At 42.3% G+C, this 15949-nt stretch overlaps 1 protein-coding gene across 3 annotated transcripts; it reads right to left on the bottom strand.

The window, feature by feature from the left end:
- Positions 1-2652: 2652 nt before the first annotated feature.
- SUPT7L (SPT7 like, STAGA complex subunit gamma) lies at positions 2653-15817 on the bottom strand. Of its 3 annotated transcripts, none has more exons than XM_021552221.3 (5): positions 15720-15817; positions 14921-15563; positions 7856-8180; positions 6175-6412; positions 2653-3251 (listed from the first exon to the last, which is right to left on the bottom strand). In XM_021552221.3, exons 2-5 carry the CDS (start codon positions 15331-15333, stop codon positions 2989-2991), a joined length of 1239 nt encoding a protein of 412 aa, XP_021407896.1. In that variant the 5' UTR covers positions 15334-15563; positions 15720-15817; the 3' UTR covers positions 2653-2988. The 3 variants fall into 3 exon arrangements, with proteins under 3 accessions (XP_021407896.1, XP_077637984.1, XP_085432214.1); XM_085576088.1 differs by lacking the exon at positions 15720-15817 and adding an exon at positions 5846-5928 and having other exon boundaries at positions 3106-3251; positions 14921-15702; XM_077781858.2 differs by lacking the exon at positions 15720-15817 and having other exon boundaries at positions 2847-3251; positions 14921-15702.
- Positions 15818-15949: the final 132 nt, after the last annotated feature.

Below are 15949 nucleotides of genomic sequence, written 5' to 3'. Positions count from 1 at the left end.
GACAGTGTGGATGTCTTCAGCTGAGGTAGCCAAGCTGAACTCAATTCATGGGCACACAAAGTAAAAATAGACCTTTCTAAAAATGCCATTCATTCAACCTGCTTTATACTTCTACCTCAAGGCCAAAAGGACAGTGACCAAAGAATGATTATTTCTATTCATCTGCAAATGTGGCCCAAAGTAACAAGTTTAGATGCAGACATCTAAAGCTGAGAAGATACCACCCCAAATGCCTTCCTTGTACCTGGGCAGTTGAACAGCAAAGTTGTGTTGTTCTTTGTGATCAGCATTTTGTTTAAAATCTGTGTCATCTTAGACATTTCCATGACCATCTAAGCATTCTCCAGCCAGCAACAGTCCAACTGAAGTGGAATAAAAGCTTGCAGCTCTCACAAAACTCTCTGAATGATTACTGCACCTTTTTCTTGCAGAGCAACTAAATCTCAAACACACTTCTTAAAGGCAAATATTACTATTCTTTTTTACAGATGAGAAAACAGGGACACTGCAGCTTGGCTAATGGTGACTCAGGGGGAATCAAAATAAAGGTTTCCTGGTATGCTCTTCTACTACTGACTAGGCTTAAAATAGTGAGAATTTACCCCCCAGGAGAGACCTTTAAAACTCTGATGGACAATTTTAACTCCATTGTCCATAAAAGCCTATGGTCACACATTCTTATTAGACATTGAGGAATTTTATGTTTGGATTCCACTTCTATAAAGTGGAAGAGAAATACAGTTAGGAAAAAAGAATTAAGGCCAGGCATGTTATACAGAAACAAAAATACTATGCCTGAAGCTCACTCTTTCAAAAGATAAAACTGCAATTGTAAAGATAAATGGTAGGTTTGGTAAATTTCCCTCAACCATCCCAAGGGGTTACAGGTATAAAGCCAGTTTAAGTGGCTGTTCATTCTTGATTCATGTTCATTCTAGCTCTTTTGAGAGAGAGACACACTGAATCAAGTTAAAGACCGAGTTGATCAACTGAGGATTGTGAAGAACAAAAAAAATTCCATCAGTCAGCTGAGCCATAAAAGCAAGCAGCAAAATAGATTCTGTTTCAGACTAAGCTGTCAAGATAACAACCTTGAATATGAAAGCTCAGCCAGCCTGAAGCTGCTGCACTCAATCCAATGACAGCAAAGGAAAAGTTTGCATTGCCAGTACAGACTCACACCATTAGTAAAAGCTGTTTCATTCTCTCCAGAAAACCACATCAACTTCCCTGAATAGATGATTAAGTAATCAACTAGGGAGTAAGCTCTGCTGGTTTTATTTCTAACAAGAAAGAATTGGTAGAGAATGTGAATGTCTTGGCTGCAGAAGACATAGAACTGTGGCATTTAAAATCCTGAGAAACGTGTACAAGACAGAGTCCTGTACCTTTAGGTCAACATATTTTTATTCAAGGAATGTCTCAGCAGAATTTCACAAGGGAAATTCTGTCCTGGTTGCCCAAAGGAACCCAAGTGTCCTGCCTTGTCTTCAAAGACAGCCTTCTCGAAGTAAAAAATCAGTCCTTTCTGACAAACAGAAATTACAGCAGGCGTGACAGAAGGCCAGCACAGATGATTGAGGAACTCCTGACTGATCTCAAACATAAACAAAGGTACACAGAAGTGGAAGTGATGATGGGCTGGCCAAAAGATCTGGAGACACAGCCCAATTACACAGAGAAAATTAGGAAAGCCAAAGCTCACCTAGTGTTCAAACTGGTAAGAAGTAAGAAGAAGGGCTTCTTTAAGTGCACTGGAAGCAAAAGGAAGGTTAAACAAAATATAGTTTACTGTTCAACAATGCAAACCATATGGTACCAAAGAATGCTTTTTGTACTTTCAGGCTCATGTACACAACATCTTTTTCACCTGTTTTCACTGTAAGTTCTGCTTTAAGGCCTGCCAGGTCCTCAAGCCTTCTAGCAGCATGCAGGAATAAAGCATTGCCTACAGCAGAGGAAGACTGAGTTAGGGAGAACTTAGGCCCATTGAAACCAGCAGGTTGAATGTGAAGGCACTGAGGGAGCTGGCTAATGGCACTGTGAGACCACACTACAGCATCTTTGCTACATCATCATCAGCGACAGCTCTCCACCTAATACACCCTGACTTAGGACTCTCTTGCTGCCCACAGCAGTCAGCAAGCAGGTAGCCAGCACACTGAGGGAAATTACTGTTCCTCTTTACTCAGCAATTGTGAGATAGTGCTTGGAGGATGTCATTCATTTTTGTGCTCCCCTTACAAGGGCACCACAGTAATTTCAGTGGAAAGTCACTGAGCCGGTTTGGGACTGGAGCACAGGATGAGTAAGGAGAGCTCAGGCAACATGGTTTCTCCACATGTAAGAAGAGAAAAGGCTAGAAAGAGATCTCATTGTATAAAATCCCTTAATAACTGGATTAGAGAAGGCAGTCAGACTTCTCAGAGATGCACAATGACAGAATAAGAGGCAGTGAACACAAGTTGGAACATGGGAAATTCCAACTAGATGCAAATATATTCTTTTGCTTACTGTGGTAGTTGCCAGATACAGGAAAATTTTGCTCAGAGAGATTTGGTATCAGCATCCTTGTAGATACTCAAAACTCAAATGTAAAAAGCCCTTAGCAACCTGCTCTAACTGGCTGAGATCTGAATAGGAGGCTGGAGTAGAAATGACACAAGGTCCCTTTAATCCAAAGTATTCAACGGTTCTGTAACTTACAAAATCTCCTCACAACTACTTTTCACCAGCACGTTCCTCATTAATCTGCCAAAGCAAGCCATGCCACCATCAAATGTAAAGGGTGATCTTCAGTCTCATGAATCAAGATGGAGTATAGAAGCCAGCAAAAGGGGAGCTACATATCAAACCTCTCACAGTAATTTTATGCAGGCCCCTCATACACCAGGGCCAGCCCTGTGTTGGAATCATCACAGTACTCTGGTAGCTCCTTTCAAGTGTCTGTTGCACACCATCAGGACTAAAAAAAAAGACTGTTCCTTTTCACATCTTCTTCATCTTTTTCTTGCAGCGCTGGTTGAAGACAGGTGAGGATCCCATCAGGCTGTCAGCAGAATGAGAACCGTAGCTGCTCTCAGAGCCATTGGGGCTTTGTGGCATCCCAGCTTCACTCATCCCTGACATTGGTTCCTCAAAGACATCACTGCCTAGAACCCCGTGGCCATGTACATTAGCCTCCTCATTTTCCTGTGGCTCCATTTTCACCTGTGCCAAGTTCCACAGTGGGGAAGCATTCACCTCAGCCCCTAGAGAAGGAAAAAGCAAACAGCAGTAACTGAGTAAAAAGATAAATCACAAATAGCACGCAGATACAAGGGATGGCAGCAAAAGTAAAGATGGAGCAAAAGCAAAGCCACAGGTTAACTATGCTGGGGAAAACAAAATAAACCAAGCACTGTGATCAATAAAAAAATATCTGTTGACTTATTTAATAGTCCAGCAATTACCACTGCAAAAAGTATGATGGTATCCTTTTACTGTTAGCCTCCATGTGATTTTCTCCATGAGAAACAACTCCACATTACTCTCCAGGAGTGTCCCAGCAGCAATGAGTACACCTACAGCACATGGACTAGGCCCTGCACAAGCAGGACTTTGAGGCAGTCCAGAAGTCATTATGAGGTCCTTGCAAATGTCAGACATCCAAGGCTTCTGCAGGGGAGGTGAAGTGAGCAGAGAGAGGACTAGGCAGATGAGCAGTCCCAATACCACTTTCAGCACAGAAATGCAGGGGCTTCAAAGCTGCAGTCATCCACCTTGCCTGCCTGCCTCCTTCTACTCAATACCCACAGGTCTCATCCCATCCTTCAGAGAACGGAAAGAAACCCTTTTTGGCTCAACCTCACAGATGCCCTGCTGGGAAATAGCTCCCCTTGCCTCATTTTTTATAAAACATTTCTGGACTAGTGTGCAATCTGAGCACTGACTGAGGATTTTCTGTACAAAATTACCAAACCATATTCCTGGAATAGCAAATGTTTTTTCCCCAAGAGAAGTAATTACAGATTGCATTATATCTGTTTAAGTTTATAGTGAAACAAAAATCCTATTAAAAACACACTAACTGGTCTCCTTGCTGAGATGGGCATAAACAGACCAGAACTGAATAAACTGTGAAATCTTATCTCTCTTGTGTGGGGTTAAGTTCATGTGGAAAATTAAAAAACCACCAAAACCAAAAACCCAATCAACCAAAAAAAAAAACAAAAACAAAAACAATAAGCAAAATAGGAAACCATTTTAATAAACTTAATTTTCCAAACCATCTTCAACCATTTTCCAAACTTCATGTCTTAAAGAGCATGGCTACAGTTTGAAAGCACAACCAAAGCTCTTTTACTAAGTCAAACCTATGACCATTCCCTATTATCAGTATACTAGTAACAATAGGCCGTTATTAGTAGAAATGACAAAGAGAACAAATGTTCCAACATGTGTTGGTGCCAAAAATTCTTCTTTATGAAGAAGTCAAGAATGTTTTCCAGATCAGCTTAGCCAAAAACAAGGTTTACAAGACCTTTTTGATAACACAGCCTACATTAGCTCAGTTGCCTTAATGGAAGTCCTTCCTGTGTCAATCATAAGTAAATGCATCTCTCTCAACAGCAATGGACACGTCATTAAAATGCTGTTCCATAGTTACAGCTCCAGTCTACATAATAATCAAAGGTGCTCACTAAACTAAACTGTGTCTTTCCTTCATCAGTTGCTCTTCATTGCTCAGCCTTGTTCCTTTCAGCTCTGTCACCTGTCACTAAGAATGTCACTAATGACTAAAAGTACTTAAGCATCAACAAAGGATGTTTCATCTTCAAAGCACTTTAACTTCAAAGTACTTCCGAAATAAGCTAATCTTCACGTTATCCTGAGAGGTGGAAGAACAAGGAACAATTTTGCCTCCATTTTTCCAAGTGCAATGAAAGTAAGCAGCCAGCTCACAACTGCAATGTCAGACACCCACAAAAACACAGGAAGACCATGGAAAGCTGTAACGAAGTTTTGCCCTCAGACACTGAAGCCTTGCTGCCCTCCCTGCAGGCTTCACACCTGCATTTCAAGATAGCAGTGGTCTAATTGCAGCAGCTTTTTTTTGCTCCTTAGGATATTACAACCCTCTATCCTGCCCAGGTCTAGATTGGAACTTCTCACAGATGAGATTTCCAAAGGCTCTTGTGAAGTGAAGAGGGATTTTCAGGGAGGAACAGAGCACTTGTATTCTTAATTAGAAAATATCAATTCTGTATCAGAGAAGCAAGAGGCATTTAATATACAGCTAGCGTGCTAACCTCTTGGTCTCAAAGTGGTAGATGCTAATACAAAGCCTTCCAGATTAATCACTCAAAACCCTGGATGGGCCAGAGGAATCTGCTGCTCCTTCTCCCACAAACTGCAAACAGTTTACATTTCAGAGGTGACATGGGAAACAGTATGAACTTTTAGAAAAACATTAGATGGATTTATGGTTTTTAAAACTTGTAACAATGCAAAAAAACTAATGGACATAGAGGTATACTCTAACCTCAGTATATATGCTACTTATCTTAGGGTTAATAAGAGGACGAGCTTCACTGTTTTTTAACCAGATTTTTAAGTAAAATATTTATTATTGCACGGAATTCCAGAGTTCAGACAGTTTTATGCAAAATCAAAACTGCCTCTTTTTTCATTCCAGGATGTTCAGTTTCATTGTACAGTGAAGAGAATGATACTTCTATGTAGATATAGAGCAGGCACAGCCATAGCAGATTCTTGCATGCTTGCCACCAGTGTGCTTCAATATCACCAAGGGATGGCACTTTGAGGAAGAAAGTGGTCTCCACAACTGCACTAATTCACTCACCATTTCACTTTCCATGGCCTCAGCCAAGTACAGCAGGTTTTGGGGTACAGACACTCGGAGGGATTCCCAGGAGCCCATCTCACCTAAGTCAGTGACAAGCTTTCATAAAACAGTGACCGTCTTTACCAGGGTAATCTCCGAATATGGAGGACATCACCAAGTATCATTCATACCTCCAGAACTCATTCAGTGCCTAAGCTATGTAAGGAACAGGGTTTCAAGTTTGGAGGAATATGAATCTCTGGACACAAATCGAAACCTAACCAGGGGAAACAAGATCACATGGAACTGCTGAAAGATTGTTTCCAGAAGAAGAAAGAAACCCCTACCTGAAGTCTGTGGGGAAGCTTCTACTTCCAAGTTGGCAGAGAAGCGCTCACTTTGAGCTGCAAGAACTCCAACAGGCAAAGACTGGTCACCAGAAGCCAGATCTCCCTCCAGCTCTTCACTTATGGGGAAAGTAATATCACTAACAGGTTCTTCCTTAATCTTCACAGGTTTTGTGTCTTCCGCTGCCTTTTCAGGGTTGACAATCTTCTCATATTCTTCAGAGAGCTGCTTGCTAACCTGTCAAAGATCAGCAGGTGAAAAAGAAGCCAGAAAGGTGAGAGTGACTTCAGAGGCTCTGATGGCAATTACATTGCAGTGCATTCTGTTCCCTGAACATTATTAACATCTGACCTGAATGAACAAGTAAACAACTTACCAGCTACACAAGAGATTCTTTTTACCTCTTTAAGTGCACTCTCTGTGCTGTAACAAGAGACTTTAATAAGAGTTTTAATCCACTAACATCTGACTGATAAATATGAACACTGTTATTTTATAAACAGAGATGATTAGGCTCGGAAATTTAAACAGAGCATGAAATAAAAGTAAAATGTCTGTCTTACTCTTTGGTTTTACCTATAAGACTGTCCCCATCCTCCAGTAACAAATTCGTCCCAGCATTAAAAACCAAGAACTTCAGATCTTCAACAGCCCTGTAGTCCCCACTGAGCAAAGCCTGAGTATATTGTGCCAGATTCACAGCAAAAAACACAGAAGTTTTCTCCAGTTAGAAAAGTGAAACAAATACAGGAACAGGACTTAGAACTACCCTGTACTTCCAGAAACTTAACAATAAAATTTAAACATTTCAGATTTCATCTGCTTCTAACAAAAACTTGTTTATACAACTAAAACCTAACAGTCAGTGACGTGTGCTCAGGAAAATCTCAAGACTTGTTAACAGCAGAAGCAAGGAGGAAAAAGAATAGTAATGCCTATTTCCCCCCTTCAAGACATGCTTCCAAATAAAGGGGCTACTGTGGACCTCAGTCCTGCACAAAGAACAATGATTGTTAAGACAGTGATCAGCTTTAGGGTGTGAGTGAACTGCAGCAGCAGAATGATGCTGAAAATTATCCAGATTACAAAAGGACACGACATCTGAACAAAAATATTTGAACAAAAATGAACAGAACTGGTATTTTGAGCAGAAATGTTTCTAACAGAGATAATTCTTTAGGATGTTATTTTTATATAAGAAAAAATTAGTGACAACAACCTGTGTGACAACTCAGATCAGCAAAATACTACCCTACACTCCTAAAGCTTACGGAAGTCACTCCTTGCTTAAGTGAACACAAACCACTCTACAGCCTAGAAATTTATGTCTGCTTACATGTTTTCCAAAATGCTAACCAGTCAAATATCCTACTAAAGAAGAAAATTCAGATCCTCAATCAGTTCTGATTTTAACTCTACTGGGTAATTCAAAAGCTGGGAGACTCTTAAATTCAGGCAAGCCATCAGTAGAGCATCAGTAGTCTCACTAGGAAGACAAATAAGGGACTCCGTCTTCCAGTCAGAAAGTTCCTGTTCTCTTTCCCTTGATGACTCCTCTCCACACCTAGGAAGTTTTCCAGTTAGATTTCCCCTCAGTAAGAATCAGGACTTGCCCCAGGAATAAGCAACAGTAGTGGGGGTACATTTCTTGTGCTGCCAGCTCCCTGACGCTCTTTTCACCTGCAGCATGTAGCTGTGGTAATCCTTGATGCGGTGCTGCCAGAACTTCTGCAGTGAGAGCACGCTGCCAATGCCCACTTCGTGGAAGACCTGCTCCATGACGTCGGGGAAGGGGGTGTGCCCGAGGCGAGCCTCCCGATCCACGGCGAAGCGCAGCAGCTTGGTGAACTTGAGGCAGTACTCGTGCGCGATGTCCGTCAGGGTCTCCAGGACGCTCTCGTTGGCGCACTCAAAGCCCGTGTGCGCCAGGATGGTGGCCATCGACTGGTACAGGAGCTGCCGGCAGGAGGACCAGCTCAGCTCCGTCACTGGCTCTCCTTTTCCTCTGAAAAACAGAAAAGACAAAAAGAGCACACTTTCAAAAACCTGAAGGACTGTACCGGTTGAAGAGATACTCAATAATAAGTTGATGTACAAAGGGAAGGCAGGGGGTCTGGGGCTCTGCACAGCTTCTGTTACATATGAACACCACCTAAAAAGTGTTTATCTGCTTTTCCTTCTTTCCTTCCCTCCAAATCAGCAATTCCAAATTTAATTTTCCCTTCTAATGCCACAAGATTCTTTGGGTGATTCATGAATGTGGGATGCAAATCTTCTGAACCCTTAAGCATTTCCCTTCCCACCCAAGAGCTTTTCTCCTGGAGATGTGAATTAAATGGGTCCTTGACACAAACAAAAAAAGGCATTTTAAATAACAGGAATGCAAATAATTTCCCTTCTCAGTTAATTACATTGCTCTTCCTTGTCATCTCTGATGTCATATGCCCAATAGTCAGACATAAAGGCTTCTGGGATAGACAAGATTGGAATTTCTAAAGCAAAAGACACACATACAAAAGCAAGAAATGGGACACACATACATTTCATAGAGGTACACTGTAGCCAAAAAGTTTTCTGCTCCCTGTTTCTCTGATCTCATTTCCGGTAGTCACTAAGCATGACACTGAAAGAAGTATCCCCATATGCAACCTAAGATGCAAACACCAGGCCCTGGGAGGAGGTCTGGAGAAGTTTGCCCATAAAGCACCATTCCCTGGTCTTGGGTTTAAGACCTTCCTCCTCTTGCTAAACAGGAAGGAGTGACTACACAGGATGGAGGAGATGGAGAACAACTGACATGAGCACTTCAAACATCATTTATTGCCTTATAGTCAGCCAACCAAATTTTTTATCAACGTGAGTTAACAAATAGACATTCCCCAGAGGAGTTAAGGCAAGGCCTCTGATAGAGAAACACATATATACACCAGATTTCTCAACTTACAATTAAGTGCATGTAATCTATTTGCCCGTATCAGTAACGTGGACTTCAAATGCTGATGTCAAAAAATCAAATTCCATTACTGCTAAGTATGATACTCATACACTTTTTTACACTCCATTCAGCACCAGGGGCAGAAGTGAGCTAGCAATTTCACTCTCCATTTGTTTCTGATCGTTTTCTCCCAACATCTTCCACATCGCACCAGGAGATTGTCCTCGCTGTTTCCCGAGATCGCCTGCGTCACCACACACTCTTCCCAGTAGAAGGACCTGATTTAACAGCACACAGACAGTATTGATGGCTTGTTAAAGTTCTCACTACTCTGTCTCTCCAACAATCCATGAGGTACCCTTCATTCTCACTGAGAAGCTGGGCCAGAGAGCCTCAGCTTCCCCTGATCCTCAGAAATGACACACAAAAGAGACAGCAGTAAAAAAGCAAAGAGGAGTGAAAAGGAAAGTGAAATTTCGAGCTATCAGGATGAAGATTATTCATTTTGAAGAATGCCAGCACAACACTTCTGATTATTCAAATAAAGGGGGAATCACACTATATTATGAGTGGCATATGATCACATTTCTAAGTAGATACTGAGAACAGTATGTGAATCTCAGGTCATGGATTCATCCCAGCTATTAATTGATGGAAAATGATTAGCATCCCAATTTCTACTCAGTTATGTAACTACTGTGAAAAGAAGACAGCAGGCACCCTGACAAGATGAATTAAAAGATCATCATTTTCTTTATAAAATAAGCGTTACCCATACTATTTTTACATCTCACTCCCCCCCCCACCTCAGCAGCAGAATTCTGAAGTTCACAAACAGCCATATGTCTCTCACAACACCAGGACCAAGAGTTTACAACAGAAATAAACAACCATCAAAGAATATCAACCAGAAAACTATCTTAAAATTCCTGTCTATAAAAAATAATATCTTTTTTATATAAAGGACATACCTAGCTGTCCAGCACCCAGTAGTGGAGAACACCTTATGCTACCAAAACTGAATGCCAGGCTTCTATTAATACAGAGACCTTCACTAAAAACACTGTGGACAAACTTAAATTACACAATTTTGGCAATCCCATGCAGGAGACTTCGCCACTTGCAAAGTAGATTTAAAAAAAAATCATTAATGCATATCACTGCTCAGAAGAGCAGAGAATATTGTGTCTCTTTAAACTCCTAGAGGAAAAGAAACTAACTGTGAGCATTAAAATGCAGCTAGGTCACTATGCTGGAAGGCATATAATCAACCTGAAATCTAATCAATTAAAGACAGAGAGGAAAGACATTTCAGGTACTGCACTCAAATCCCAATCTCCATCTCTTGCTCTTGGTAAGGCCAGTCAATTTGGTTTTGTTTTTCTTATGTTTTCTTCTCTTGTTTTCCTGTTCCTCATAATAAACAACAAAGAAATATGATTAAAAGCCAGAACAGAGAGCAAAAATTGAAATATTGTTGTAGATGTTAATAGAAACCAATAATGAAAATATTTTTTCTTCATCTCCTTTGATTTCCAAGTACCCTCTGGTAAGAATGCACATGAACAAAAAGTCATATAGACACATTTATGTTGAAAGCAGTTATCTAATGTCAAACCTTCCCAAAAAGGACAAGCAAACTTCTTTTCCATCATGATCATAGCTAAAGAGCCTTTGTCTTGGATTTCATCCAGATGCTCAGCACCAAAAAAGCACCCATCCAGATATTATCACTATGCAGAATGCCACCCTCTGCAGAACTTAGTTCTTTTCCTGAAAGGCTCAGTCATATATCTACAAGTAAACATGAGTGCTTTAATCCCTGATGTTTTGTCACCAGAGATTAACAGAACAGGGAATTAAGCCTGTGACATGGAGGCAATCTCCTCTACAGAATATATAGTATATAGAAATTTATTACAAATACTGGCCAACTTGCTACTCTTCAATTTTGTATTTCTAACAGAGTGCTATATATTTTATATATGGGTTACCAACACTAAATGATGCTCCAGACCTGTCTGATCTACCTGTCAAGCTACAAATTCATTAGATCCAAAGGCCAACCTTCTCCCACCACTACCAAAAACATGCACAACTTTACAACAGAAGACATGAAAATAGTGTCCATTTGTACCAACCAGACTTATCTTCTGATTTAGTCAGTTTTCAGAGCTCACCAAAGGCTCACTTTCTGTGTCAGTTAAATGACAGTGAGCCACCCCTCAAAGGCAGCACAATCCATTCCTCCAAGTTCCTTTCCTGTAGGGCAGCTTTTCTTAGAGGGAAGGGGAGCTCATGGTTCCTTTCTCATGTAACTGTCTTCAGGAGACAGGCTAAGCCAGCACAAGGATCAGCAGGTTCAGTCAACTGCAGGAATGGATTGAAGTGCCCTGCTCTCTCCAAGGTGAGCAGAAGCCAGCAGCAGATGGAGGGAGGGACTTCTTTTCCTATGAACAGAACACTTTGATGAAATGTTACACTGTGAAGTTGAATTTCTACCAAATGAGCTGCAACAAGGCTGCTTCAGAGCCATTTTTCCAAAGCAGTAAAATAAAGGAAAACATTGTACAATCAAGATTCACTAGTAAGAAAGAGCACCAAAGAACACAGCACACTAACTCAAACCAGAAAATTGTTTTCTTTCAGGAAAGAGCCTTTTTACACATCATCCTGAGTAAGTCTCTTTTTAAATACCTCTGCTACGTCTACCGAAGGCTGCACAGGTATGAAAAAAAAAAAAATGTTCAATAGATAATGGCAAAAATAAATTGGATCTCAGTGGCATAATCCAGACCAGTCATCTTAGAAATGGACTAAGCCAAAGCGCTCAGATCATCAGGGGAAGTGTCTCCTGCCTACTTTAATTACACTGCTCCAAATCCTTCCCTACATTAAAACTGCTATCTATCCCACTGACATGTACTTCTCTACTTCTGTACAGACATTTCTTAACTACAAGTCCTTCTCTCAAGAGCTGTCTTCCCATTGCAAGCTCCCAATTTTGTTTACAGATTACCTTTCAAGGCAATCCAACATGGCCAGGAATGTAAATGACCAAATGACTGAGAAAATCTGTTAAGAACCCAACCATGCACACAAAAGAAGCACATGAGTAGGTCAGGCTTCTTTTGAAGATGGATGCATGCTAATCTGATGAAGCTGAGCAGAGAAGATGGAAAAGCCAGCAGCTGTTATATGGTAAGAGTCTCCTGTCAAAATGGTAGTTTTAAGTCTACAGTTCCTTACTCATTCTTCATCAATTATACTTCAAGCTTCTTTTCTATTTCTACACCAAGCAAAACCAGATGTCAATCCCTTATTGTGCATTCCAAGAACTGTAACATCACCAGGACCAGATGGTACTTCATGCAAGAATATTAAAAGAATGCAAGGATGAAATAGCTGAATAGCTGTGGTGAGTTAACTCTTGCTTTAAACTGCCTTGGCCCATGAGGACCAGAAGACAGAAAATGTGAAAACATTTTCCTTTAATACCTTCAGAAGAGATGTGGAAAACTGCAGACTGGGAAGCGTGGATGTATTTTGGTGAATCAGGGAAATTCTAAGAACTAGAGGACACATAAGTAAATACGTTATGGTCAGAAAGAACCCAGAGAATTTTTTTTAACTGTAAAACCTGCTTCACAAACCTATCAGAGTCCTCCAAATCTATCAGCAAGCAAGTAGAACAGAGATCTCTACTCTAGAGTCCAGGTCCTCCCTGGGGGATCTGTGCCAGAATCAACATATTTTTTATCATGCATTTTTAACATATTTATAAATAGTCTGGAAAACTGTAGGAAAGGAACAGTGCAGTAATTATAAAACCATTGTTAGTACAGACTTTGGAGAATTGATAAGACCAAACCAACTCAAAAATAGCCATAAATTAAACTCTGCCTCTTCCTCATCATACAAGGAGGTAGGGTTTATATATGGGGCTGAGGAAAACCAAATCAGGAGATAACAAAATAAAAGACAAGGGGACAGTGTGTCAAAGAATGAAAATGAGTAACAGGGAAACAGAAAAGGTCAGGCCTACATTAACCAAACCTGTGTTCTGATTCAGGCTGGCAACTCTTATCTTCCTTTCTTCCTGTATCTAAATGTACCTATGCACTACTTCTCAGACCCAGGATACTGACCAAAAAAACGGACTTAAAATATGGATTTATCAAAACACTGTAATTCTGACAACTGTACTTCAGAAGGCAGCACAGAATTAAGCACTAGCATGTTTTATTAGGGGGAAGAATGTTCTTGCTTTGATTTGATTTTACACACTCAGAAGCATCAGCAAATCATAGAACTTCATTTTTGCTACTATATAGCACTTATAAAACAGCTGCTATTCTTAATTCACATGTCTCAAAACAGTAGGAAGAAACATGCAACAACTCAAAGCCTTCCCCCTGGAAAAGCATATATATGTTTGGGTTAGCAAGCACACAATCAAATTCTAGAATACACTGCAGCTCATTATAAATGCACTCTGTCAGCCACAAAACATTTCATTTCAAAACTCTCCAGTCTCCACAACGTAGTCCTTACACTCCCCCATGTGGCTGACCACTAAATAACATTTCTTTACTCAGACCCCAAAAACTCAGAAGAAATAACAAAAAGACAAAGAAGCCCCTAAAAGATGGCCAGAGCCATAGAAAAAAATTTCAAGCTGAAGCCACTGAGGAGGACAGAAGAGAACACTTCTCAGTTCTACAAACCACAGGGCCACAGCGCAGGAGTCAGAGGCTCTGATTACTCTCACAAAACCCTATTTCCCTTCAGTGTCTGCTCTCTGCTAATTACGTTGTATCTTCTGATAAGGATGATAGTGTTCCTCCAGAAACAGCAATAAAGAATCATTCCATTGTTCCGAGAGACACTGTTACCAAATGCAACATCTTTCAATAAAATGCATTTCATACAACCTCAGGCCACTAAAGATTTCAGTGGCACTAAAGTGATAAACTACATTCTATTGATGCATATTTACCATTTTAAAAACTAGCATGTGTTATCCTTTCCCTCAAAATGTTAATTAGTGGACACAGTAGCAAGGATTAATCCCTTAATTTAAATGCACATAACCTACAAAGTACTGTCAGATATTGCAAGAAATGCAACAGCTCCTTGTGAACTTAGTGCCTGTCAGAGGGATAGACAGGCAGTGGTGGCAATATTCTTTAATCAAAGGCTGGCAGCAGAGGTAGAAGCAGCACAAATTTTCTTTACACTTTCTCCAGCTGGTGGAGCCAGTAGCAGAGACAAGAATTCCCTTCACTTGTGTGCATTTACAGCTCTGACTCGAGGACTACCAAACTGGGTGGAATATGACAGTCACTGTGTCGCAGGTCCTTGACCACCGAAATCTGACAAATACATTATCAAACCATCTTTTCAGAACCTACAGCTCAACAGCCTAAACCTAGGCATGTGTTTTCTGGATTTGCAACTATAGTAACACAACTTTAGTTGTAAGTGATCTGGACAGAAGAGACTTCACATCCTGTAACTGGAACTATTGAAATACCACTGACAAAACCATGCACACACATTTAGCGTAGCACTAACAAGACAGAAATCAGCACCACACCTCTACATTTTACAGAGAGAAGCAAAAGCAAGCAATATACATGTTATTCACATAGAAAAAAATCTATGTATTTCCTTTCTAAAGCCTGTTTTATACTTTATGTACAACAGCTTGACCCTTTAGCCTAAGGGAATGAACATAGCTACACAGATATTTTAGAAGACTCAGCTTTCCTTTGGCCAAGAACTAACCTAAAGAAACACCAACACACCTGTAGAAATCACTCTCTGGGTCACTGTGCCTCAGCTGAAATGGCATTTTGGGGGTTTTGCTATCCAGAGGAAGCAGGTCATCAGGGAGAGGTGGGGAGGCAGGACAAGATGGCAGAGGCTCATTCTCTTCGGTTTTTATGCCCTCTGCTTGCTGCTGGTTCTGAGCCTGAGCCGCGGCGATGAGGCTGCGCAGCCGCCGGTTGTGCTGGATGAGCTGGATGGTGTGGATGGTGAGGCTGCAGGGCTCGGAGGGGATGTCCAGCATGGTGGTGGGCCGGGGCTTGTTCGCGGACGGCTGGTGCAGCGGCGGATCCTGCACTTCCACAGTCCGAAACTCGCGCTGCAGCAGGTCAAAGGAGCTGCGGTTGGCCTGGCTGGAGGAAACCGGGATCTCACCCCAGTACCGCAACATTTTTACGCATAGGTCGCGCTCAGAACCCAGAGTACTGCGGGTACAAAGGAGGCTTGTTGCGGGGAAAAGCACTTCGGGCAGCAGCAGACACAGGAGCCGGGACGCCGCTCCAGCCGCCTCAAGTTACGGCTGCCGAGCAGCTGTGGCTCAGAGCCGCGCCGAGCAGCGCAGTGTCCTCGGCAGCCCCGGGTCGCCGCTCCGGCAGCTTACAGATCGCACCGCGGCTTTTCCTGGGGGGAGAAGGGGCACAAACAAACGCGATCGTGAAGCCGTTTCTGCGTGTAACAAGGGCTGCTGTGGACCCACCCGGGCCGCGCTGAGCGGGGGCCGCCCTCGCCCCTCGCCCTCTTTCCCCCCCAGGCCCGCGGCTGCCCGCCCCCGCCTACCCGGCGGTGCGCTCCCTGCCGGAAGTGCGTCCCGGTCCGCCCGCACCGCGGCTCCCCCGCCACCCGCGCTCCTCCAGCCCGGAGGAGGGAAGCGCCCGCCGCCGCTGCCTCCGCCGCCTCCGCCTCGCCCGCCGCCCTCCCTGACTCGCCCCCCTCGCTGCCCCGGGCCGCGCTGGGCGGCGGCGGAGCGGCCCCGGGAGCTGCGCGCTGCCCCCGGCGCTGCCGCGCTC

This window comes from Lonchura striata, chromosome 3 (assembly GCF_050655825.1).
Source record: "Lonchura striata isolate lonStrDom1 chromosome 3, ASM5065582v1, whole genome shotgun sequence".
In the NCBI taxonomy this organism is placed as follows: domain Eukaryota; kingdom Metazoa; phylum Chordata; class Aves; order Passeriformes; family Estrildidae; genus Lonchura; species Lonchura striata.
This window is presented reverse-complemented; position numbering and strand designations above follow the sequence as displayed.